This window comes from Montipora foliosa, chromosome 9, assembly GCF_036669935.1.
Source record: "Montipora foliosa isolate CH-2021 chromosome 9, ASM3666993v2, whole genome shotgun sequence".
Lineage (NCBI taxonomy): Eukaryota > Metazoa > Cnidaria > Anthozoa > Scleractinia > Acroporidae > Montipora > Montipora foliosa.
Window position 1 is genome coordinate 818,132 of NC_090877.1, and position 27,500 is coordinate 845,631.

Here is a 27,500-nt window from a genome sequence, read left to right on the forward strand (position 1 = left end):
TGCCGTTTGCCTTGCCCGTAAACGCCAAACAAATTTCTGTCGCAAACCATCCATTGCAAATTTTTACGACACTTCCGCCGACTCGACGGAAAGTAAATTTTAATATACCAAGTGAGACCCAGAGCAGGAAGGTCAATGGTGCTTCAAAGCCAATTTGATAAACAAGGGTTCAGGTTTCTTGTTTCTCGGATGGTAATTTATATTTTTCATCCGGTTCTGAGTGTAGTCCAGAGAAGATTTCGATAACCGTCACACGACAACAAAGATGGTGGCTTATTGCAAAGGTTCTCTTTCAGAAAAACTTTCACGAGTTACTTGAAGACAAGAAAAAGTATATCATTAGCTGCAAACCCGTCAGACCGGAATGCAAAGTTAGATCTTTTGGTTGGCCTTTGCTCACGAGTTCTAAATCCTATAAACACTTTGCTAAATTCCTGGTTTCCCAATTTTTTTCACAACAATGTTTGTCTTTGGGAGAAGAGGTGTGGCGCAGTGAAAGCATTCGCCTTCCTCTAATGTGGCCTGGGATTGAGTCCCGTATTCCTAATAGCACATGTTCGATATGTCAATATTCACTCATGGGTAGCTGCGAGGCTTTACGGTTAAATTCCAAGATTGTTTTGTTTAGAACTCCTCCTTGAGACTTGTGAGACAAAGAAAACAGAACCGAGCCGTGAATTTTGACTATAAGGCCTTGTAGCCACGCCTTAATATTGATATATTGAACTCGGCCTATTCGCTGCTTCTTCACTCGACTCCGAAAGGATTTGCTCCCGGTATTTCCCTGGTATAATAACGTTTGATTTACAGTTTCCACAAAGTATTAGAACTCGCCATATAAACTTGACAGACTTAACTATTAGAGGGTAATGTGAAGTGCTTGTTTTCCACCCATATAGACCATGTGAGCATTAGCCCTACTAATGGAACTGGGTCCACACAATGACAGAGAACAACTCTGATCAGGATCGGGAATTGAACTTACGACTTTCGGGTTAGATCACCGCTGCTCTACCGACTGAGCTACAAGGTCAGACGGGAGCAGGTCATGGGAATTAAAGATGCCAATGTCACCCCCGGTCAGAGTTTTTCTCTGTCCTCGTATGGGCCTGTTACACAGGAAATCCACACAATGTTGAGGTATTCCACGTGTATTTCTACATTGTCCAGTCCTCTGGCGCATTTCTATAGGAAGAAGAGTAGGAGGAGGAGCAGTCGTCACTCAGATGGCTAGTGCGCGGCTTTCGATGACTTCAACGTCTGTTTCTACTTTCCTCTGATCGGTGTAGCTATAGCTTTAAATATCCGTAAAACGGAGCACTGACAGAGGGAGGGGGTAAAAGGCGCACCGTTGGCTTCCATTGATACCAGTTTGAATTCGTAACTGAAGGAACTACTGACTGTTAAATAAAGTGACTTTACCTTTACCTTATATGTAACAGGCCCAATTCCATTAGTAGGGCTAACGCTCACATGGTTTATATGAGTAGAAAACTAGCACTTCACACTACCCTATAATAGTTAAGTCTGTTGAAATATAAGTGCTTCACGGCCAACTTTTGCAAAAACGTAACCCTTCCTTGTACGTATAAACTTGCGACTCTATTGTTTTGTTATTGTTTTGTCAGAGTAGTCTATGTGCACTTGGGCGATGGTTAACAAACTTTAGCTGGGAGCCTGCCAACTGCAAAGGATAAAACTGAGGCATTCTATAACACTCTGATCAAAGCGATCGATACCCCTATGCCCACTCAGATGGTCAAAGTTTGCTCCTTAGATAAGCCCTGGGTGTCGAGCAGAATGAAGGCGTTGGTCTACAGGAGACAATGGGCGTCTAAGACTCATGGCAAAGACTCAACCATGTTTAAGATGTATCGCAAAAGAAACTTAAGTCACTATCGAACAGTTCCAATCTGTATTAAGATTGCAGGATTTTCTCACGTATTCGTATAGCACATGTACAAAGGCGCGTACGAAACCTTGAACACCCTCTAATTTAAATTAAACACCCGAAAAGTTACATGGTTGAAAATCGCGATTTTTGGCCAAATGGCAAAAACAAACAAACAATGAAATGTGATGTACTACAGGGTAGTTCCCTTGGTCCTCTTTTATTCTTACTTGATATAAACAACATTTCTACTGCTCTGATAAACTGAACTTCAGGATTTTTGATGATGACACTAATGTCTTTGTTTCATCACCTATTCGAGATCTTGAAAAACTAAATAACAGAGAGCTGGCTAAAATTAAAGAATGGTGCGATCTAAACAAGCTCTATATAAATATTAAGAAAACTAATTACATGATTGTTAAATCCCCTAAAAAGAAATCAGGAAACATAAATGTTAAATTACCACATAAAGATGAAAACAGTGAAATACGGACATGTAAAAACTAGCGATAAAAAGCTAAACTTCGGATGTTTCGGCGACCTCATGACGCCATTATCAAGGAGTTGGAAATGAACATGCGAGTTCATAACGGCCAACACTACTTTCCATCCCTAAAACTGACATTGGACATTTCGTAACAATTACACGACACATTATGCTATGTTAATATTGACAAGCTTACCGCTCTAAAAACAATGAAAACAAGCAGAATGACAGCTTTAGTTCAACAAGAAATAGCGTTTCTAAGGTATGCCGCACTGATCTACAGTATTTAGGTCTCAAAACCCCGTTGAAGAAGGTTAATTTTCAATTGTTTTGCTAGGTACTATTATGTCAATACTCTAAAAATTTCGACTTTCCGGGAGCTTGTCTCGTTGGTCTAGAGGATATCGGAAACTGCAAGGTAAAGCCATCGATCCGGGTTCAACTCTTTGCCTCGCCTATTTTGAATCTTCTCAGCTTGTTTAAAATCTTTGTTTCGTTGAAGTAAATTTGAAGTCTAAAGTACACTGTACGTCGTATAAGTTGAATAAAAAGGGAAATGTCAGTTTGAGGGATGGAAAGAAGTGATGACCGTTCATAGCAGGTACAAAATACTCCAAATGAGAGCTAGACAAAGACTTTAGCTCGGATTAAATCTGTTTGCACGTTCAGCCGTGGTGGACGTGACTATGGTAGTGGAGAAGTAGACCTTAGACCTTACTCTCGATTCGGGGTGCACAGTTTAGGAGGTGGGTGCCCATCCCGCCCTCAGTTTTAACACGGAGAAAGGATGGAATGCTTCCCTTTTAATACCTTTGTCAACTCAAGAGTTACTGACCAACGTTTGCAATGGTGCGAAGTGGTATGAAATGACGTGACTCGGGTAGTCATACCATTTTTAAAATTCAAAAAATTTTCACAAGCATATGCATGGGCAAAGTCCCACCTCCCCAGGAGTTTAAAATGCACACAATTAATTAAGAGATCAGGCAACTTTTACCCCACACACCCTTTTACCTTCTAGAAGTTTTAAGAAATCGCCCATTTCATTGAATTATTTTTCATCGGTCCAGTCCCTCTGTGACAAAATATCACAAAATCAACATGTACAACTTTAAAGTAAAGAACTTTCCATTTGTTTGGTTCCAGGCCCTAGCAAGAGTCCATCACCTAAGAGTTAGATTTACCCATATTGTCCTAGTCCTCATCAACGTCAGAAAAGTGTCTGTTTTTGAACCACCTTTTGTGGGAAAATAAACAATAAACAAATTGGCTAACTCAATGTTGTGCCCGATTCAAACCCTTTAGGAATAAAGCGTTTTGTTCCAGGAATTTCCGTCTCATTTAAATGTGAACGCTACATTAAATTTTTTGTAATTTCCAAACATTTATACTTTCCTAGGTTGCTTTTTAGCTTATAGACATTTGCCTCCCGAAACAATTAATTTGCTTATTTAGCTTTGGCCAACCATACAGAAACACAGAAAATACACATTCCCCGAGACTGTCACTTAATGATATTGTAAATGGAAAGTTGGTATAGCAAGCTTAAGAGTATACATGTCACCTGAGGAACAAACCGCAAAAGCTTGGAGTTATTTTAAAGGGCCAAAATAACAAGACGGCTAGATCCTCAGTTATGGAAACAAACCCCTGATTTCTATCAAGTGATTAACTAATCCTGGAACAGATGCTTACAAAACAAGGCACAAATGTAAGGACTTGAACAGTATCTTAATACTACTGAAATCTCATGGTACTTTAACTATAATTGGCATGATATCTTGTGTCTGACAGCTACTGAGGTATCAATGATTGAATTGTTTTCAATAACTCATATAATCGAAGAAAGGAAAATAACATATCGACGTATCGCAGTCCAAGTAAGTTTTTCACGTTTTGGACATCGTTTCTGGAAAAGAAAAACAAGGAAGAAAGAAGCAAGTAGTGGATTAAATGCAAATAACGAATTTCGTTCTGATTGCCAAGTAAATAATATAACAATTATCTTAATTCATTCATTTAACTGTTTGTGCTAGAGTTAATAGCAACAATTCCTATTCACTCTTACTTCACTTGACATAAGCAATCGACAATCACCGATCAGTTTCACAGTCACTCCATCATAACACGGGCTCAAACAGCTAGCTATCTGCAGGAAGCTGAAGTAGCTGACTCGGTGAATGCAGGCAATATTTAATTTAGGTATTAGCCAAAGCAGTTCCAGTAAAAATATCCACTCTGGCAACCGATTTTAAAGCTATTTCTTTGTGAAGAACGTACCTTCTCCTCTCGACAACTTCCTGGTTAAAAACATGTACAAAGTACAGCGATTCAGTCATTAAAGTTATATTTAAATAGCACTTACCATTCTTTTCGTGTTCCAGCTGCCCAAACTCAAAGGTGACATCATCGCCAATTAGCACAAATGGCGCCCAGTATTTTATGGCCGAATAATTCTTTGTCTCCTGAAGAGATTTCATAGCATGGTGAAGAGCTGTACTTGCACTTTTTCTATCTGCCAAGTGTTGGTAAAAGCTCTTCATGAACAAGAAGGTCGCCTCGTCGTCGATTGCCCAGAGTGACACCAGTACAGACCGAGCACCAGCACACAGGAAAGCCCTGGCTATTCCCACAATACCCTCAGATTTTACCTCTCCCTGACCACTATGACAGCAACTAAGCACAACCAGTTTTGCCTGAAGGTGAACTGCTTGAACATCTCTCAATGATAACATGTAATCTTCCTCTTCGGGGATCTTGCATTTGCGTTCGGGATTTGGGGCCAAAGCAATTTCTCCAGATCCGTCATCCCCATGTGCAGCAATGTGGATTAAGGTAACTGACTTCATTCTTCTCAGCACCTCAGCTTTGGTTGCATCTTTTCCTGTAAGAGGCACGGTCTGCAGAAGTTCTCCAATTATATCCACCTCTTTTTTTGCACACGGCAGCTGTCCATACATGGGTTCACCAGTGCCGTAAATGACTTCGCTCAAGCACGGATCGCCTACAAGCAGCGCTTCATTCTTACTTTGGAAGTTATCAGGTGCCATAGTGATCAATTTTAAAGCAGTCAGCGAGGGAATTACACGGATCCTGACAGAGTCACTCATTGCAGAAAAAGGAGCCAGGCAAAAGTGTCCATCAGGAACAAACACTAAGTCATCGCCCTGGATCAAGTCCGCTATAGGACTGATTAAGACATCATACAAGGGCTGCAAAGAGTGCACAGAGAAGCTCAAAGACTGAAAAGTTTCTTCAACACTTTCCCTACTGCTCGAGAAGTCACTGCCTTGTCTTTCTAGTGAACGATTCTCGCATCGAAAAACAACCCCTGCCTTGATCTGTTCTAACGTACTTTTCATCAGAGACTTGGCAGTTCCATTTTCGATTTTCTTTTGTCTAAAATTTATCCTGATATCATCCCTTAGCAACCAGAAGCTGATCGTGTTCCCTTCAAGTGCTGTGAAAACAGTTTGTGAAGGTAGGTCTTTCATAACCAAAGAGATAGTTACCTTCATCATAGGTTTCTCATCAACGCTGTATTGCATCTTTAAAATGTCTGCCAAAGCCTGTGCTCGTCCTTGCTCAGCAGCATACAAAGCTTCATCAACCTCTCCATTCTTCAAGAGTGCAGTCCACAGAGCGGTGTACGCAAACCCCTTTGTGTCACGAAAGCTTATTTTCCATGCATCCTCTGACTGAAGAAGACACCTAACTTCATCAATATAATAAACGCTTAGACGACAGTAATTAAGAGCTTTGCTCAAGGAGCCAAAAAATTCATGAACATGACCAATATGATAACATGCGATTGCCAGCCCTATTGGGTCCTCTGTTTCCTGGCAAATACTAAGATGTTGATGGTGGTACTCTATGGCTTGCTTGAAATTACCAAGACTTTGATAAGCATTGCCGAGATTTCCATAGGCCGCTCCTTCTCCGTCCCTGTCCCCTGCCTCTTTTGCAATACTAAGACGTTGATGGTGGTACTCTATGGCTCGCTTGAAATTACCAAGACTTTTATAAGCATTGCCAAGATTTCCATAGGCCGCTCCTTCTCCGGCCCTGTCCCCTACCTCTTTTGCAATACTAAGATCTTGATGGTGGTACTCTATGGCTTGCTTGAAATTACCAAGACTGTCATAAGCATTGCCGAGATTTCCATAGGCCACTCCTTCTCCGGCCCTGTCCCCTACCTCTTCTGCAATACTAAGATGTTGATGGTGGTACTCTATGGCTTGCTTGAAATTACCAAGGCTTTGATAAGCGTTGCCGAGATTGCAATAAGCTTTTCCTTCTCCGGCCCTGTCCCCTACCTCTTTTGCAATACTAAGATCTCGATGGTGGTACTCTATGGCTTGCTTGAAATTACCAAGACTTTTATAAGCATTGCCGAGATTTCCATAGGCCGCTCCTTCTCCGGCCCTGTCCCCTACCTCTTTTGCAATACTAAGATCTCGATGGTGGTACTCTATGGCTTGCTTGAAATTACCAAGACTTTGATAAGCATTGCCGAGATTTCCATAGGCTGCTCCTTCTCTGGCCCTGTCCCCTACCTCTTTTGCAATACTAAGATCTCGATGGTGGTACTCTATGGCTTGCTTGAAATTACCAAGACTTTGATAAGCATTGCCGAGATTTCCATAGGCCGCTCCTTCTCCGGCCCTGTCCCCTACCTCTTTTGCAACAGTAAGATGTTGATGGTGGTACTCTATGGCTTGCTTGAAATTACCCAGGCTGTCATAAGCATTGCCGAGATTTCCATAGGCCACTCCTTCTCCGGCCCTGTCCCCTACCTCTTTTGCAATACTAAGATCTTGATGGTGGTACTCTATGGCTCGCTTGAAATTACCAAGTCTTTGATAAGCGTTGCCGAGATTGCAATAAGCTCTTCCTTCTCCGGCCCTGTCCCCTACCTCTTTTGCAATAGTAAGATCTTGATGGTGGTACTCTATGGCTTGCTTGAAATTACCAAGACTTTGATAAGCGTTGCCGAGATTGCAATAAGCTCTTCCTTCTCCGGCCCTGTCCCCTACCTCTTTTGCAATACTAAGACTTTGCTGGTGATACTCTATAGCTTGCTTGAAATTACCAAGGCTTTGATAAGCGTTGCCGAGATTGCAATAAGCTCTTCCTTCTCCGGCCCTGTCCCCTACCTCTTTTGCAATACTAAGACGTTGATGGTGGTACTCTATGGCTTGCTTGAAATTACCAAGACTTTTATAAGCATTGCCGAGATTTCCATAGGCCGCGCCTTCTCCGGCCCTGTCCCTTACCTCTTTTGCAATACTAAGATCTTGATGGTGGTACTCTATGGCTTGCTTGAAATTACCAAGACTTTGATAAGCGTTGCCGAGATTGCAATAAGCTCTTCCTTCTCCGGCCCTGTCCCCTACCTCTTTTGCAATACTAAGATCTTGATGGTGGTACTCTATGGCTTGCTTGAAATTACCAAGACTGTGATAAGCATTGCCGAGATTTCCATAGGCCGCTCCTTCTCCAGCCCTGAAACCCACTTCCTTAAAAATGGCTAATGCTTCTGTGTAATTTGTTATGGCCTGATTAAGGTCAGCTGTGCCCTGATAGTATCTACCAAGATTGAAATAAGCCAAACCCTTGCCTTGTCTGTCTCCCTCCTTTCTTGCAACGCTAAGCTCTTGCATATGCCGCTCCAAAAGGTCCAACTTTTTATCCACCATTGCTGATAAACAAAACCAGGAAGTTTTTCTCAGAAATCTGGGGTGCACCTAGAAGATAAATGAACGAAAAGACAATAGGCTCAATGCTCTGAGTACAGGATGCTAGGCCGGCACAGCAAGGTTAATTGAACAGTGAAGGAATAACTATCTTAAGCTAGTATTTTGAAAGAAATATGCCTTTCTTCATCAGGGTTTCCCAAGGAATGATTTCGGCTAATGGAGACAGTTGTTACAGAATAAATACTTAGGCATTTAACAGACTAAGAGCGTTTCATACAATAATAATCAGAAAATAGAAATTTGATTATGTAAATGAGGGAAAAACAGCCTATAGAAAAGCGATGGCATCCCATTTCATCTTTCTTATCGAAAGCTAATTAAAAGTTCCTAACAGGAGGGGATGCCATTAAGAGTGTAATATTCAATTTTCTGAAATTGACGTCAAACTCATAATTTTTTATTTCATGTCTAAATCTATCCAATGTCGGAATTGCTTGTTTTTTCGTCACAATTTTTTTTGTCTGGATACCTGGTTACTCCATGTATTTTGATCCAGGGACTTTGAATGAGCTAATTGAACAGCTCACACGTCTCCATTGAGAAAGGCTGCTCGTCAGGACAGAATTGGCCGTTTTTATACTAGAGATGCATAATCCGGTTATTCAAATTATGCCTTTCCTTCTCTTTCTCCATATGCCAAAATCATTCGTTGGGAAACCCTGATGAAGAAAGGCATTTCGAAAATTGGCTTGAGATAGTTATTCCCTCTCACTGCTCAATTAATCTTGCTGTGCCAGTTTAGCATCCTGTAGTCAGGACATTGAAACTATTGTGTTTTCGTATTTCTTGGCGTTGTTTAAAAGAGTAGGTACGCAATGCGTACATGTGGGTAGCCACTTAGACACCGTACTACCAATGGTGCCTTAATAACCCTTTCACTCCCAATAGGTCCACTTATAGATTTTACTCTGTCTAACGCCAGACGATTTTACTCGTCAATGGGGAACCCCACGGGGCTGAAAGGGTTAAGTATGCTGTTTGTTTTCATTTGGGTTCTAACCATTTACTATACTAGCTCTCTACGAACTTCATTGGCTTCCCATTGCCTATCGAATCAGGTTTAAGATTTGGGTACAGCGATTTGCCCACAGCATCTCAATCCGATTCGGAGAGGTAATAACAAAAATTGTGCCTGCCCACATGAATGGGCATCACACATGGCAGTGAAAGGGGAACACGGATTAACCCTTAACGCCGGCTAAATCCAAACTGGAATGCAAAATTACAAACTGGAATGTTTGATTCAGTACAGTTTTAACCAATAGGAATCAAATATCAAGTGGTGGCTTATCAGTACTGAATCAGTTGACTATTTCATACCCTCTCCGCCAATCGTAATTCTTGTGATGACAAGTTGTCTGACTCAAATCAAACAACAACTGAAGCAGTTTTGTCCGAGCCAATGAAAAGCAACCACGTTCCAGGGTTCTCCTTATTAGGCGGTAACCGGTAAAATCTACCGCTTGTAAGAGCACTTATTACCGCCTGCAAACGCTCAGAAGTCGCTTATCCGTTGCAGAACGTCCAACATTAACCAAATGCTTTACCGGTTTGAAAAGGCCCCAACCAGTTGTGCTGAAAACTAGGGAGACACCTGTGTTCGTGCCAATTTTTTTACAGATTATTTATTCTTTAATTTCTTTATGAACATAAAGCAATCTTTGACTCACCGTCAATATTGAAACTGTTTGCGACCTTCAAGCAGACAATTTTCATACCGACTGCTAAATCACTGTTTAATTTATGGGAGCAAAAATGACTTGCAATACGGACTTGTTCCTTACCAGCCAAAACGCAGTCAAGGCATGCTATTTTTTGAGAAAGCCGCATTACTTATAATTTTTACACACGCACACGGATAATTAAAGAAAAAACAGCAATTACATGTACTTACTTCGCCCGTTGTGCAGGCAGATCTGGATTTGATCCCAATCAAACAAACACTTATTAAGCCCTTAATGTACGAGCTCTTGCGATGAATTGCACGCCCCTTAGAACCGTTGTAATAAGAAACATCGACTGCTTTTCTTGCCGTGTCTTATACCCCGTTCACACCAAAGCTTAAACATGTTTAAAACTTGTTTTGTTAAACAGAGTTAATAAGACTGGCCGTTCACACTGCGGGCGTGTTTAACAAAACACTTCTAAAACCTTGTTTAACAAAACTACCTCTCGAGGTAGTTTAACAATCATGTTTAATAAAATACATTCAAAATGGCGGCAGAAACCAAAACTTGCGGAAGAATCTGGGAGCACAAAGAAACCCTCCTGTTACTTGAAAAGTGGGGAGACGAGAATATCCAGGTCCAGCTAAAATCATGCACAAGAAAAAAAGCCAATATGGCTAGAAATTGCGGCATATCTTCGAGCTGCAGGCTATGAAGACAGAGACGACGGCAGCTGCAAGACACGAATTCACACTCTGTTAAGCGCCTATAGAAACTACAAAGACGAATGCAGCAAGACGGGAAATGCCACACCAAAGAAGAAGCCGGCTTTCTTCGACGAAGTGGACGAGTTTTTGTCGGACAGGCCATGTACCAAACCAAAGGTAATTATACAGTCCGCAACAATTTCCATAGATGGGGTCGATGATGAAGAAATAACAAGCGCAGACGTAAACAACCCTGGCAGCAGCAAAGAAAAGTCAGAAAACCTTCACAAACCTCTGAATTATTTGACAGCGGTGACAGGTAAGAGTTATAAAATGCTCTCCGATTGGAGGGCCAGACAATAGAATTGTGTCCAAAAGCAACATCGAGACGGACGTCTGTGAAAGTTTTGTTCAATCAGCATGTTTGAATACCGTATTTGAGAGTTTTTGATATGCGTACTGTACAAGCAGATACAAGACAGGTGTATCCGTATTTCAGTGTAATATTGAGATAACTATACCATAAATCAAACATTTTTTATTTCTCACTTGGCTATAACGTTTATGCAACCCATTGAAGTTTTGGTGGTCGCCATGGTGTTCCTTCAGGTGCGACGGAAGCCGATGAAACAGAGAAGCCTGTACCCCGTCAGTCGGCCGTATTGAAGGCAAATAAAAAGAGAAAAACCGCTTCTGATGTATTTGCAAAGTTTGATAAAGTGTTTGAGTCCTTTGTGGAGTATCAGCAAGCGGCTGACAAGAGCTTCCTCGAAGCTGAAGCGGCAAGAGAAAGGCGAGAGGAGGAAAGAGCGGAGAAGCGAAAGAAGGAGGATCAAGAATTTCTCCTGAAACTGGCGCAGGTTCTTCACAAGTAGAACCAAGTACCTGCATAAGTTTCTTGCCATTTTGTGCGAGCTGTTAAAAGAAATTAGACTAGCTTATGAGCGATTTTGAAACTTTCATTCCTTGAAATTATATTTCTTATGTTGAATTTTACGGCATCCGAATTGTATCGTTGATTAATTCGCTGTTATTTATTGCTCAAAATGTTTCGGCTCATTTTAACCGCCGTTTTCAATACTGTTCAAATATTGAGCTTGGGTCTCCTATGCCTGTTTTTTATGTTGGACAGATATTTTAGTATCGAGTCTGTGTACATGTTCATTTGTAGTGTATCTCCTCTGTTGAGGAATGATGCATATGGCTTTTCACTGTTACTGGTACATACCGTAGTTAATAGATGTAGGCTGGTTATGGAACTCGACAAGTTTCTTTGTTTCATGTTTTTGTTCGCTTTTTTGGCCTTGACCCTGCACAAAACCCGACAAAAACAGGCTTTTTTCGGCAGGATAACCAATCAAAAGCTTCGACTAATTTATTCGAAATTAACTTGTGAACCAAAAGCAAAAGATTGTGCAGGGTCACGGTCGGTTCAACATCTAATTGCGAATTTATTGTTCCTGCTTTTGAAATTCCCAGGGTTTCATAACCAGTCCCTAGATTAACTATGTACATATATACCCATAAATAAATGCATTAAAATGCACTGGTCAGACATGGGCTCCCCCCAAGAAATGCACTATTATTTATGTGTTTACTATTGGAGAATTTCCTACAATTTATGTTTACCCACCAAGAATTCCAGAGATTTTCACTAGACCTTCCACATTTTTTTCTAAATCTTATTCCTAGGGAATTCCAATATTCCTCAACTAATAAATAGTTGCTTAGGGCAACAATGAGCATGTGCAATAATCAGATTCATCAAGAGTCCACCCCAAAACAGACTGACAATAATGTATTAACAGCAATGCCTATAAACTGTATATCATAAGAAATCACATGGACTAGCTTGAGTACAAAAATATGAGTGAAGTTCTCAAAATTGCACTATCTGCTTGAGTGGGACACATCAATTTCTCATACTGTGGAAACTGCAAAATATGGCATTCTTGTTACTCCCGAAAAATACACTTGATTTGTAATATTATTAACGTACGGCCCTTGCCCCAGTCAGAAGTGTTGAATGTACTGTAAGAAATACAGCATCCTCTTACTGCTCTCAGCTGCCTGCAGGCTCAGAGAAAGTTTCAAAGGCAATCTGAAATTAAATTTTAGAAGAGAGTCTTTTTTTTAAAGTTCTGTTCTTCTGTTAATTAATTCCAAGTTGCTAAAAGGGCAGTGTCACATCATGGAATTGAATATTTGGACCAAAACAGAGCTACAGCATATTTGTAAAATAATTCCATCTACATGTGACTGCACTGCCCCAGCTATGATATAACATTGTAACAACATTGTGGCAACTGAGTTCTTTTTTGTGATTTTCAATGTCTTGCTTTTTCACATGAACAAATTCAGCCAGTTTGAATTTTTTTTCAAAATTTACTGCAGAAAACAAAAATTTGCAGGCCTTGATACAATTTCTATCTGATATTTCATGTATAGTATTTTTCCATAAGAATGCAGGAATGTAGTGTTTCCTTTTTATACCTGTCTTAAGTCTTTGATTTCATCTCAATGCAGTTAATAGTAGATTTTTTCATGCCACACTGTAATTTGAAAATCAGAATAGTGTGCTCTTTTCCTGTATATTGTTAATTCATTTAAGAATTCTTTATTATAAAACAAATGCAACAAAACAGCTGCAGCAGCTTAAACTGTCTATAACTTCAATGTATGATTTTAAAATAAGTAAAAATTAATATTGCAATACATTGAAATAATTATTTGAGTCATGTGTGTTATCTGTGAGCTGATCAATTGAATAATTGTACATAAAACTGATAATACTTTTGTTAAGTTGTTGAGGAAAACAAAACAATGACTGCTGCCATTTGATTTCCCTCACACAAATGGACTGCAGTGCAGAGCAAAAATTAATGCTCTGTACAGGGTAATGACTTTGCAAGATGTTTTATAGCCACAAGAAGCATTTACAAGGCCCACCAAACATCCAGACTATTACAGAAGGTGAGTACCTGAGGGGGAGTCCTATTTGAAAGGGGCAGAGATGCCCTACTGAAATTTTGAAAAGAATCCCTAAATGAGATAAATCTGGGTGTGGCTCAAGCTTTCCTTGACCCCAAAAGATGCCAAGAAAACTAAGGAGTGAACATTTAGTTGTATATTTCTTCATGTGCAGCCCTAAACGAGACCATTATAGCTAACACTATAGACGTTTTGCCTGGAACACCCTAAGCAAAATCAAAAATCAGAAATTTACACCCTTAAGCAAGACGAAAAGCATCCCTGCCCCTTTTCATATATTCCAATTCTCTTGGCCGAGATAATCCAAAATCTAAATAGCACTGCAAGAATGAAAAGATCTATATCAGAGGTTTTTGAAGCCGTTCAATAAATTCCCAGTTCGTCTTTACTATGTGAATTCAAAAACCATGAACACTCAAATTATCTCTGGAATGTTGATGTGTTACAAGGAAAAAGCCATACATCAGATCTCAATGCATAGATGAAAACTGCCAGCTGTAATGGTAATTAACTGTGTAGTTTGCATATTTTTGTGGTTTTATCTCGCATGTGATTGGTAAATTCACAATTAAAATGTTAATGTCAAAAATTATTGAGCAGTTCATGGTTTTTGGATTCGCATAGTACATGTAATAGCTAAAATCGTTCTTTAATTAAACTTGCATGACCATAGAATTTCCAGCTACAACAATTTTATACGCAAAATTTAAAACTGGTCTGCACAGTAGTTTGTGTTAGTCAATACAGTTGTTGTTTTGTTTTGTTTTTTTGTCTCTCGGGCAGACATTCTTTTGGCTCACAATCCCTTATTGGGCAGGTCAGGAGAGATTGCCTCATAAGCCAAAAGAATGTCTGCATGGGAGGCTATTCGCTCGGTAATTACAATAATGATGTCTTGATGGCTTCTCTGATGGCTACAGCATTCCTGTTTTGTCCTTGGTTTGGGTCGACTGGGAAAACACCAAGATGGAGCTGTACACCTTGCAGCCACTCCTCATTAAAGTCCTCACCCATGACTTCACAGAAGTTGTGCAACACGCAACAAGCAGCAATGACAAGACAAACAGTCTCAACATTAAGGTCCAGCCTCTTTGCAATGCTTCTGAACCTACCCTTTAGTCTTCCATAGGCATTCTCAACCACCACTCTTGTCATGCTGAGGATCTTGTTGAAATTCACTTGTTCTCGCGTTAAGTTTCCATTATCAGTATACGGCTTCATTAGCCAGTCACTGAGCGCATACGCGGAGTCTCCAACTATCAAGGGTGGAACTCTCACACCTGATATGACTCGAGATAATTGAAGCGGTAGGAAAGTCCTCGCACAGCAATGGCAAAACAGCGGTGAATTTTTAAATACGCGCGCGTTGTGAACTTTCGCCAGCCATCCAACAAAAATGTCAACAAAACGATAGTTGCTGTCAACCAATCCCTGCAGTGTTACTGCGTGGAATCCTTTTCGATTCACGTAATCTTCCGGACTTTGGAGAGATGCAATGATAGGCACATGGCAACCGTCAAGAGCGGCCACTACTTGGGGAAACCCCGCACGATCTCTAAAACCATCGATCTGATCTTGTACTTCTTGCTGATTTTGTGGAAAGAAAATATACCGAGGAAGAAGAATACCTGCAAGTACCTCACATACCTGTTTCACGATGGTACACACGGTGGATTTTCCAACGCCAAACAAGTTTCCAATTGTTCTGTAGCGAGCGGAGTCGGCAAGCCAATACAAAGTAATTGCAACGCGATGGCGAACTGCAGTGGCTTTACGAAAGTTCGTGTTCTGTTTCGCGATATAGGGTGATAGTTCAGCGCACAGATATTCAAACGAATCCTTCGACATCCTGAAGTTCTCTACCCAATCATTATCGCTCCAGCCTTGGCAGGTCTCCTCCCAAAAGGACTGAGACCTGCTTTTACTCCAAACTCGACGTAAACTTGGGGCGCATTGAAATAGTTGCCGCGCCAACAACCAAAAAAATTCAGATGAGACAAGACATCTGCGGCGGAGGTATCGGTAGAGTCGTCTCCTGGCAAGCTTTGCGCAACTTTCCGCGATTTTTCGGCTTTCTTCTCTCCGTGTTTTCCAAAACAAAAGCGCAATATTTAGCGCATCCGCCATTTTGTTTACATTGTTGTTCAATTTTACGTCAATTACAATTACACGAATGCGAGGCTGAGCATGAACATGAGGCTGCGTTGTTGTCAGCTCTTGTAGTTTGGTGTGAACGAGTTGATCAGTTAACCATGTTCAATTAAACATGGTTTCGTTAAACTTTGTTTAATTAAACATTTTTTTTTGGTGTGAACAGGGTATTAGTCGAATTTTTTTTACATTCTGTAAATAATTATTTGCCTTGGAAGCCTTGCTTTAGCGGGGAACTAGAAAGGAAAAATAAAAGAACAAGGAGAAAAAAAGCTTTGAATCATTCTCTGGTAAATTCAATTATTGCGATTGTGAATTGAATTACATTGAAGACACGTGCCCGTGACATTTGCGCTGGTGTTGGTGTCATTTAAATTGGCGTGATGGATTGTTTTCCTTTGCTTATTCACTGATGTTGTCCGCCTTAGTTCCAGAAGCATATGAACAGTGATGCATATATATCTCTTTGCATATAGGTCCATATACCATAAAGTTGTCTCACTGATAACTGCGTCAAGTCTCGTGGACTTGTTCAGTTGACTGATTTTGTATGCGAAAAGCTTGATTGCCAAGAGAGCCGAACAACTGATTCAGTCACACAACCCGACTTATTCAGTTGACCCGGAGAACAGCAAAAGTTACTGCGAGTGCGAGGAAAATCGTAGGGATGGTCTTCCGCTATTATCCGGCGCTATTCATGTCAATAACTGATTCAGTTGTAAATTAATGGTAACGGGCTGATTCAGTTGGATCTTCTAACTCGAGAGCAGAAACATGAAAAGGTGTCCATTGCCGGCTTGTCTTATTTGCTGAGAGCATTGTTCTATAAGCCTTATTAACAGAAATTTCTTTTTCACCTTGTTGCCCTCGTTCCTTACTAAAGTGAATCAGTTGACTGATTTCGTACAGTTAGTCACGGTAACTGAGATGCCGATTTATACCCAGAGAGCCTTCCAACTGATTCAGTCACCCGGCCGGACTTATTCAGGAAAAACAAGTGCCTCTATGTTTTAGTCCGTAAAAAACAGCAAAAAAGAGGATCTAAATAACTATGTTCAGCGAGAACCGGCCGAATTGTTGCCCATGAAAACCTGCACGTTTCCGATATGACAACTGGAAAACAAACTGTTCAATAATACCCAAGGAAAAATTCGGAAATTTATCTGCCATTTCTGCGGATGATGGCGTGAGCTTTCGTTTGTTCTGTGCTTTGTACTCTCATAAAGCACAGTGTTTAAACCAATGAGAGCAGGCGTTATATAGAAACTTTATTATAGTATATAATTTTATACTAGTATTATGTATAATTTATATAATATTATTACATAACTATCATAGTAATAAAAATAATAAGTAAAATAAGAAATACATGCACCCTCACAGCTGTACAGCCACCTTGTGCAATTTTTTTGTTTTTCTTGAAAAAATTTTTTAATCACATTTTCTGAATGAAACTTGCACCTAGATTAAGAATAAATTTCGCTCTCTCTCTGAACTTTAACGAACAAGAAATCCTTTCCAACCTACAAGACATACACGGTGTGGTGGTCTGCGGGTTTTAGAGAATTATATTGACCACAAGCATGCTAATTCCGTTGTATGTGTCGAAAACACTGATGTATAAACTATCCAGAAACTAGCGCGTGCGTGTCAAGGTGGCTCAAACCAGCTTCAACCATTTTTGAGGGAATGTCTCATTAGACGGACTAACTCTATAATGCTGTTTCACTTAACGGCAATGTTATGGTACCACATGAAACCCTGCCGATAATCGTTAAACAAGATGCACATGTTACTGTGACGTAATAAATTACCATGGCAACAGAAGAACCATCTAAAAACGCCCTATATTTTGTGTTAAAGCACTTAGTATCTCAAAAACGAACTAAAGTGTCCCCCCTTTTTTATTGCTGAAAAGCGATTAGCAGGCTAAGATGAAACTCTTTGCAAAGTTAAAAAAAAAATCTGGAGCAGATTCAGAACCACATTAAAATTTCCCACTTGTGAAGGTGGCTATGAATCTGCTGCAAAGAATTTTTTTAAACTTTGCAATGAGTTTTGTCTTAGCGTGCCAATTACTCTCCAGCAATAAAAAATGGGAGTCACCGAGTTCGTTTTTGAGATATTCGCGTTTAAAGATAAAATATAGTGTGTTTTTCAGTGGCTATCTTGTTTTCATGGTAACTTCGCCACTGTGCTACAACTTCGGTTATAAATAGTTGAAATTTCGCTAGAACAGCAAGTCAAGCACAAGTCAAGTTTTTAAAACTGAGCAAAGGTTAATCTGCGCTCACCTTTCAGTGCCATGTGTGATGCCCATTCATGTGGGCAGGCGTAATTTTTCTTATTACATCTCAATCGGATTCCAAATCGATCACAATGCCGTGGGCATATCGTAGTACCCAAAAATTATATCATCTATCTCAAAAACACCTTTTAAAAGCAATTAATAAGAAAATAATAACTGTTAGTTTCACGAGCAGTGATACAATCTGGCTGCACTGATCAATGTACTCGCTTCAGGGACAACTGGAAAAGTGAGTGCTCGCAGTCTCGTACAACGATACATGATTACATGGTCTTACATATCTTGCTTACTCGATTTTCGCAATTGGAGCGATTGCTGAATACCCGTCCACAAAGGAGCATTTACATTCGCGACGCTAGCTGCAGTACCGAACTGAACGAAAGTGGTTTTTGCGCAGTTTGTGTCAGATAGAGTGAATTCAGTAGAATGGCTGGTGCTGCAATGCCTTAGTCGACTTACGGTTAAATTGAGCTGAGTAGAGTGGCTAGTGCCGCAGTGTCGCGGTGCTTACCTCATGGATTAACGAACGAGGTATATCCAACGACACGACTGCGGCGGCACTGTGGCAGCAGTGTTTTTAGGGTCCATTTCTTGTGGCCGGGTTTTGACATTAAGTCTGTAATAGGTAGATTTCACAAAGAGATTTTCTGCTCAATCTAATTTAAGTCATTTAATTTAAAGCTCACCCGCACGTGCGAGCAAAAGCCCAGTCTCTGTATCCAGAGAAGAATCCAACACTTTATAACTTCTCATGTGTGCCTTGATGTCCTTATCACATTTTGCTATTATTATGCATTGAACGTTTGCTGGATTGTCAGAACTTGGGCCACAAATTCCCCCAACAAACTCAGAATAGAACCGCATGCAGTCATAATGGTCTGTGTGCTTTGTCCTTATTTCTTGCGTGACAGCTCTGACGACACAATCACGGCACAACTCACGAAAGTCATGAAGCGTTCGACTGGTTCAATGGTTGTTTGAGGGCTTCGAGGAAAATCCAAGAAGCATATGCTTACATAAAGGGGGATACCTTTCTTTGTTTGTTTTGCAGGTATGTTCACAAAGTGAATTAAGGAAACTTGTTTGCGCAAAAATATGGAATGGAATGAATCTTGCTGGTATGCAAATTTTTAGGTCAGTTATTTTAATTACCGGATATGTCACTCTTAAACCAAGACAGTTAAATTTCAATGACACGTTCCCCTTGACCTACAGTAGTTCCAGTCAATTCACGTTGTATTGTGTCAGTAAACCTAGAGTCTCGAATTGTTTAGTGAATAAATCGAGATTAGCGTGTGTGGTTTCAATATAACTTGACTCTGCTTTGGTGGTCAAGGTCGACTTTTGTTGACAAACAGCATGTTGAAATTGGGCCTCAAAAAACCTCCGTTTCATTTACCCAAACATTTTATTGAATTTAATTGCAGCGGAAACATTGCTTATTCTGGTGATTATAGTCTCGTTTGAGAAAGCCATGTACCAAGATGCTTTTTGACGGTCGAATTTCGCACAAATTTGGCACTGACCCCTTGCAAAATGAATTTCAAGCTTTCTGTTAAGTTCTGGAAATTTCTGGAAATTTCTAAAATGTGACAGCTTTATTCCAGAGTCAAATTCCAGCTTTTATTCCAGAAATTGTTTTCCAGTTTTTGCAAGTTTTGGGTTCTTTCAAAAGCTGGAAATAGCTTGAATTTGATACATCTATCAGGTGCTGCCAGAAAATGACAGTTTCTTCCAGTCTTCATTTCTTGCAGGAAACTGGAAATAAACTAGCAATAGTCTACAGCTTGTTAACAATTTTAACATTTCTCAAATGAAACAAATTTTTAGTTTATTACAGTTTCTATAGATAAAAACTTAAAGAAATGTTTAGCATGCAGTTTCTTATTATGTATAAAATTTAAGAAGTAAGAAAATTCCATTGTAGAACCAGACATATGTAAACGCTATGTAAAGTTTATCATTTAACTATGTTGAGCTATATAAAGGCTATTTACTGCTCCTTACTTGCTATGTAATAACCATGTAACTTGCTACATTACATAGTTGAGTCTGTGTAAAGCATATGCCATTACTATTGCAATACCATTTAAAGGTCACATAGCTCTCTGAAATAGCTTATGAATGTGAATGTGATATCTTTCGAGTTAATACATTTACTTAGCTTACGCAATGTCCTTTAAAGGCTCCAAACTTTGAACATAAAAGCACTCTGTACATGGAGAAATGAAAAAGAAAGCTTTTATTCCGATGTATTCAATAGGTTGTGAGAAAAACCAATCAACGGATTACCTTGTTTGATGCTCTCTGAGTCTCATAATCGGCCTTATTCCAAAAGGAACATGATGCATTACTCTCGAAAATTACACACTTCAAGTCAGCACTTAATCCTTTCAATGAACTCCAGTATCTTTCGAATCTTGCTCCGTAGAAAGATTGGCATCCTCCGCCATCTTGGATAACACGTGAGAGACAGGATCGGTAACTAGTGCGTCCTTTTCGTTTTGGTCAGCAGTCAGCAGCATGGCGCTTATACATAGGGCGTCCATAGGGCGGTGAAACGGGCATTCCGCACTTGGTCCAATGTGCGAAGCGGAGAAGGACTGGCACGAGCGCTCCTTCCACGTTTCCGGTGCAATTAATGGCTGCCAAAAATATCCTCTTGACGAACCAGAAATCAAGTTTTCTTTCTTTATTTTTGGGCCACCATTAGTGTATTATTTAAAGGCCTTTTTGATATTTTTGACCCAAAACTCAATACTATTTTGCCTGTCAAGTATTTTCGTCAGAAGCTGCTTAAATTTGACTGAAGTAAGACAGTGTCGAATGCAGGTATGTCCCGCTTACCGTGACCAAGGGTAACCGGTCGTTTTGCCAACGTGTCAGCTCACCAACGACCTGTTCGCCAACGTATGAAGTCTATTTGCCAACGTCTAATAATGTCAGTTCGCCAACGCTTATATGTCAGTTCGCCAACGTCCAAAATACTTTGTGAAATAGATCTGAATTTTATTTACAAATCACCAAAAGAAGATAATGTGACCTTTGATCCAAGATGAATTGTTTGATTCGGCTTGACAATGTTCGTTTCACTCTCCCCAATCTCTCTCTCTCCCTCTCTGTCTCCCACGCCATCCACGGCTTTATTTGTGAACATAAACCGGCTGTAAAACCTTTTTATTAAACATTTGCGTAGTTAAAGAGCCATCGAGTTGAAATATGTTTGTTTGATTACGCGCTTAGAAACGTTCACTTGCTTCCTGCAAATTTCGCCTACGTGTTTGTTCTACTCTCGCAGAGGGTTTTTGCATTGTTTGAAACACTGATTAAATATTTGGGGCAAAACGTTTTCCTTCCCCCACTCAACTATTAAATGTTCCCCCTACAGCCTGCTTCTCTACCGGTCTGTTTTCTCTCTGTTACGGGAAGAATTAGAAACGCGATAAAAACAATGTGAGCTCATTAACTTCACTTGTGCGGCATGTTGCAAAGGAGGTGAGAACTTTTTCATCTTAAATAGAATATTGTTTAAACTTTTAATGATATGTAACTACAAGAAAGAACAGATAACACCAACAATATCTGCCAATCAAATTCCTGCGATTTTGATCCGGCTTAATCAGGCATCGCTGTATAAAAGGGCTGTGATTTTCTGTTCAATTCAACCCACTCATCTTATCGAAGTATTTTCGCTGATCAAATATGTTTCCAAGAGTCACTCGAGATGGAAAGCTATTATTGTATCTATTGCAATGAGGAAGTAACAGCGAGACTGGAAGTGCTCCTCTGCGATGGCTGCGACAAATGACAACATCGACGTTGCGACACGGGAATTTCGAGACAGCAGTATAGAGATGCTGTCAAGACCGGATTAGAGGTGGTTTGGCGATGCCTATATTGCAGTGAGATCACTGATCCATTTGGGGACAGTAGCAGAATCGAGGAAGAGATGGATGCCTTTGACATTCCGCCATCTTTTGGTATGCTTGTTTTCTCACAATACTAAAACGACAACAGGTGATGGAATGTTCTTAAACAAAGAGCTTTCCGTGAATGGAATCAGTCTGCGAGGAATCTGTGTGTTGAGACTAGAATTGCTGCTTGATGAAAGGCATCTCATAGACGAGACAGTCAAATTTTCCTTCCTTTTTTTTAGGTCATGTTAGATGAACTGACTGCTGCACCTTGTCCAGCCCTCCCTAAGCCTGCGCATGTGGCTAGAGCTGCCAACCGACTCCGGCAGAAACTCAGACCCGAGCAACCGAAAGATCTGGACTTCGAACTGGTCGAGGAATGTCTCCCTCCCGGTTTCTTCCAAGCCGACCTGACAGTTAAGCAGAAAGGCATCTGATCTTCGCCAGACAGGAGCAGCTAAATACCCTGGCGAAGGCTAAATCCTGGTACATGGACGGAACCTTCAAGCTTGTGCGACATTCAAGCAGCTACTGACGGTGAATGCTTTCGTCCGATCCGGGGAATATGCAAAGCAAGTCCCACTTGTGTTTGTCCTGATGGCCAACAAGAAAGAAAAAGACTACAAGAAGGTATTAATCACTGTTTAGTCATAAATTAATAAAACTGAGAAAACATTATGCAGTCTATTGAGCATTAAAGTAAAGATAAAGACAACACAATATTCGGAATCGAACTGGGAAAACAGTTTCCAAGTATTATAGTAAGGAATCGAACTCGAAAACGTTATGCATATGCAGCTTCCAAGTATTAGTAAACTATCTAAACCTCTTTCTACTAATGAATATCCTAGCATTTGTGTCCGATGAAAAACTGAAGCAGTATCGAAACAGGCGAGGCTATTCGACAGCTGGGAGAAGTACGAAAGGAAAGAGAAGACCGCCGGACAGTTGCTGAAAACGTGCTCACATCTCAACGGCCCCACTCGTGGAAACTGAAGAAGTCAGTAAAAATCACAACCAAAAAACGGCTCCTTTAGGAGCCACCAAGTTTGCAAAAGAATATGACCAGCAATAAACTATCAATAAAGAAAACTAATAAAATTTGAGGGGGGATTGGGGCGCATTGAAAGGTTCAATAACAAATATGGCGGTTCACATCAACAATCCCTCTCATGAAGTGAATTGCAAGTTATCTAATTGACAATTATTTTCAACGAAAAAGGTGTTTTTGGACGTTGGCGAACCAACTTCATACGGTGGCGAAACGACCGGTATTCTGACCAAGCGTGTTCCGCTGCTTCTTTTAGGAGTACTCCACATTACTCCACTCTAAATTTTACATATGTCTAAGATCGAGTGGTCTGGGTTCGGAGCCTGGCCGGGGACGTTGTGTTGTGTTCTTGGGCAAGACACTTTACTCTCACGGTGCCTCTCTCCACCCAGGTGTATAATTGGGTACCGGCGTAATGCTGGGGGTAACCCTGCGATGGACTAGCATCCCATCCAGGGGGGAGTATAAATACTCCCAGTCGCTTCATGCTACAGAAATCGGAGATAAGCGCCGGCCTGATGAGCCTTCTGGCTCGTAAGCAGAGACTTTACCTTAAGATCGATAGCTTTTACATAACATAGTAAAAAACCAGGTGGATATATTTGGATATAGCAGTGTTTCAGAACCTCAAACTTGCTCACTTAAAATCGCTCGCGACGAATCGGATTCCCCGCCGCAGTCAATTTTACCAACAATATTTTAAAACTATTTGCAAGATTTCACCCGCTTAGGAAAATCAACAAACAAGAAATACGGTTTAATCAGGGCGCTTGTAATTCCATCTTGATAATTTAAATAAAATACGAGTAAAGCTTGCTGTTAATACTTTGTCCGAAAAAGTTTGCAAAGACATGGCTTTGCATGAAAACACCACAGAAAAGATACAAGAACTTATGAAAATGTGAAATGCTTTGGAATGTCTTCAAAGATAACAGTCCACTGCAGTCAATAACAGATCAACGTGTTACCAACTTAAACCAACTACTTAATTACTTTAAAGCCTGGAAACAAACATTCCACAGAAGGACAGATGTGTAAGAACACTTCATAACATGGCAAACAATGTTTGATCTCGAGGTAATATATAGACTAAACTTACAATGGATCACAGCAAAACAATGCAAAACTGATAAGTTATTGTAAATATCACGTCCTTGCCCCCTTAGGTATGACTATGCAAAAAAGCCATACTATTCCATGGCAACTCCTTCATATTTTGTACCATCTGAGGACAAAGCAATGATTCCAGTTGCTTGTAGAATAATTATTCTCCCCTGAAGAAAAGCAATTTGTAGCCTATCACTACTGCTACGTTTTAAGACTCCCCATCCTCTCCCAAACCCCATATTGTTTTCTTTGCCTTTGTGCAGTTTGGCCCCAACAAATAAGCTAACCTGTGGCTGATCAATATGATCACATTTTGTTCCACAGTGTGAAACATAAATAAAATAATTAAGAGCATGACCCCTGGAACATACCTTAAAAAATAACAATGACTGTATTTATTGTTAGGCTTGACTAGCAACACCACACAGAGAACTTAAAAAATATACTTTATAGCATAACTATTTCACACTCAAGGATCACAGGCATCTATTTTTGGGGGTCTGAGGGCTTATTTAAAGAAAAGAAAAAAAAAGGTGTCCGAGCTAGCCCTTTTACTCAATCAAATAGTACATATCAATACAGTAACTCTCTGTTTCATATTGTTTTCAAGGTGTCAGTAAAAGGCCTTAAAGGACTTCTACATCTGCATCTAGTGAGTACATATTCCAGCACTCGGCAAGGTCCCTTTTTGACTTGTGGCTGTTTCTGCTTAGGTGGCCTCATACACCACAAGCCTTTTTGGAGATATCACCGCCAAGCCGGCCACGTCTGCTGAATAATTTTTATGGTCAAATATTTGTTAATCCCTCCTACGTGATTCAGTTTTTCATACATGTACTATCTGGCTGTATCTGTGATTAAAGTTTTTAATTTCACACAGAATTTGTTTCATTTGTTAGCCTTATTTTGGGGTTGAGAGTTTGCTTTGTAAATTTCTCCCCCTCATTCAGACGAACCCTAACTTTTGTGTATCATGTTTTCTCAACTCAGCCACCATTCACACACAATATTCCCCTCAAACTACCTGCTAATTAGTGAATGTTTTAGTTAGTGGAGAGAAACCCCTTCGTGTAAGGAGGATTCTCCTATCAACACCAATTAAGAAAGCTACAAAGGTTGCTAGGTTAACTGCTGCTTCATGTATTACTATTAAATAACCAATCTTAATTTCACTTGGACAGTTCATCTTTAATTTAATATGGCTCCTTCGTGGGGCACCAGACACAAATGGTAACATAATTATTGTTTAACTACTGTTTGCAAGACGTTATGTTTTGGTGTGACATTGTTTCTTGTCGCCTGTTTCCATTATTTTATGTCATCTGTATTTCGTACACGAAGTAAATGTTTTTGCCATACATTCCGACTCCCCTCAGAGGGTTTTTGATTCAAATGCTTAACCACTCTGCAAAATTCCAGTCTTATTGATTGAGTTATAGAGACTATAATCCAAAAAAATACATTTATCACTCTTTTGTAAAGGTCATTCAAAAAATGAGGGCGCTAGCATTTATGACTTTGTAATATCTTGTCTCATACTTCCAGTTTCATTTTCTTTTTTTGATTTTGCAAATTAGAAGATTGTAGGACTTATTTTCAGATAATTAATGGTAAGAGGTAACAATATTTAGCTCTATTTTCTATTTTGTTTTGAAAAGACAGAGAACGAATCGAACACCTTACGTGGATCTGTGATCAACTCTGCACAGTCTTCAGGTAAGAAAAAATAATTGGAAATGTGACAGCCAAGGCTTATTTGAAAGAAAGCTTGTCGTCTATTTTGTGCTTCATTATTCAAGGAAAAGGTTCTTCATGTAAACGGTTTGATTCTGAAATTTAGTTTGTTGCAATATTGCGCATATTTGAAACGACTGATGTTTCTTCTCTTCACGCACGTAATGAAGTAGGAAGGGGTTTTTGCCTCTAATAGCAAATATGTTGTTTCAAAAAACTGTTCGCTGGAAAAGGTGGCCTTTATGAATTCATCATGTTTTATGATATGCGAGCGTAACTGGATAGTTTTTATGGCAATAGTAAAGCATTATCTTGTCAAAATGAGGTTAGCGCCTTTCTGGTGTGTTAAATTAATTAAATCGTGAGTTTGTATTTGCCGTCTGCCGGGTAACCTTGATTTCCACTCTCAAAATTACCTTCAGAACCTACTTTTTGCGTAGAATAAGCTTTTAGAATGATGTTCTTATTTTGCATAAAGCAAGCTAACAAAATCTGTACCTGCTGAGTTCGCATTTGTCAGCGTTAACAGTATTTTCGGTCCGATGCTTCTGTTTGATGAGGGGTATATTGTTTTGGTCTCCCATCCAAACACTAACCGTGCAGGACAGGGATTAAGTTCAGTGAACTTTGGTATTACAAAGCTGTCAGATGTTCAGAGGGCACGCTTAAACTTGTGGTGTAAAGAAGTTGTGAGGGAACTTGAAAATTATCAACATGTCAGCCCAGAAGACAATGTTTCTCGCTTCTCTTTTATTTGTTATTCTTCAGAGACTGGAATGTTGTAGTTCAATACCACACAATTCAGTGCCTTCTGATTTTCTGTAACACGTACCACAGGCAACCCAGTGTATGCTTCACGGAAGCATCTCGTTATAATAATTATTGCGTGCTTTTACTTGGTGTAAAAGCGAACTTGTTTTTTGTGGTTGGCTTGTAGAACGAGGAATAATCATTATAATTATTGTGTGCCTTTACTTGGTGTGAAAGCGAACTTTTTTTTCACCAATAGAACCATTGGAATGACATAATTTTCTATTAGTACCAATCGTACCATTGGTACCAATGGACTATCGGAATTGCCCTGTAGGCTGTACGCAGCTAGATCACATGAGAAAATAGTTTCACCAGTAGAACCATTGGAATGACATCATTTTCTATTGGTACCAATGGTACGATTGGTACTAGCCTGTTCCAGGCTCTCAGATAGTCGAGAAAACGAAAAGAACTGCGTGTGAAAAGCGAGTGGGGGCTTGGGTCGAGGCGAGGCGGGAGAGCCTGTAAGCATCTCTTTAAATTCTTCATTCCGGTATACCAGCTCCTGGGGCGCTTTCCATTCAGCCAAAATTTTCGGTTTGTCATTCTGGAAAATTTCCAGTTCAAATGGAAAGGCATGGACGACAATGTTGCAGTTCCTCTGATTTGCGACTTTCTCGTCAATTGTGACGAGGAAATTGAAAGGTTTCTTAGGAATGAAAATGATTTTGACTTTTTGGCGATAGCGGGGGTGTCCTGCTGCTTCGTTCGTAGAAACTTAACGCGAATTCAGAATTATTTTGAGTCTACAGTAAGTAATTATTTCGGGGATGAGTTCGCGGCGCATTTTAGGATGACTCGGTCCACCGCAGAGTTATTAGGGACTTTAAGATACCTGGACGGCTGACCTCGAGGACGGCTGACCGGAACTAATTTTACAGGTGTAGACTGTATTGCGCATGTCTGCACGCCACTTG

At 40.1% G+C, this 27,500-nt stretch overlaps 1 protein-coding gene and 1 long non-coding RNA gene across 2 annotated transcripts in view; one reads left to right on the forward strand and one right to left on the reverse strand.

Moving 5' to 3' along the window:
• The window catches only part of LOC137969630 (uncharacterized), a 159,357-nt gene that overhangs the window by 108,891 nt on the left and 22,966 nt on the right, over positions 1 to 27,500 (forward strand). The window lies entirely within an intron of this gene.
• Positions 2,091 to 8,080, reverse strand: LOC137970276 (tetratricopeptide repeat protein 28-like). The gene is made up of 2 exons (XM_068816795.1): positions 4,747 to 8,080; positions 2,091 to 4,290 (listed from the first exon to the last, which is right to left on the reverse strand). Exons 1-2 carry the CDS (start codon positions 8,078 to 8,080, stop codon positions 4,271 to 4,273), a joined length of 3,354 nt encoding a protein of 1,117 aa, XP_068672896.1. The 3' UTR covers positions 2,091 to 4,270.

What these genes read in the sequence shown, in the direction of transcription:
- LOC137970276 (XM_068816795.1), bottom strand. Translation starts at nt 8,080, where the DNA reads ATGGTGGATAAAAAGTTGGACCTTTTGGAGCGGCATATGCAAGAGCTT. An exon ending in GCTGGAACACGAAAAGAATG is followed by an intron (nt 4,291 to 4,746) that starts GTAAGTGCTATT and finishes TTTCTTTTCCAG; the next exon opens with AAACGATGTCCAAAACGTGA.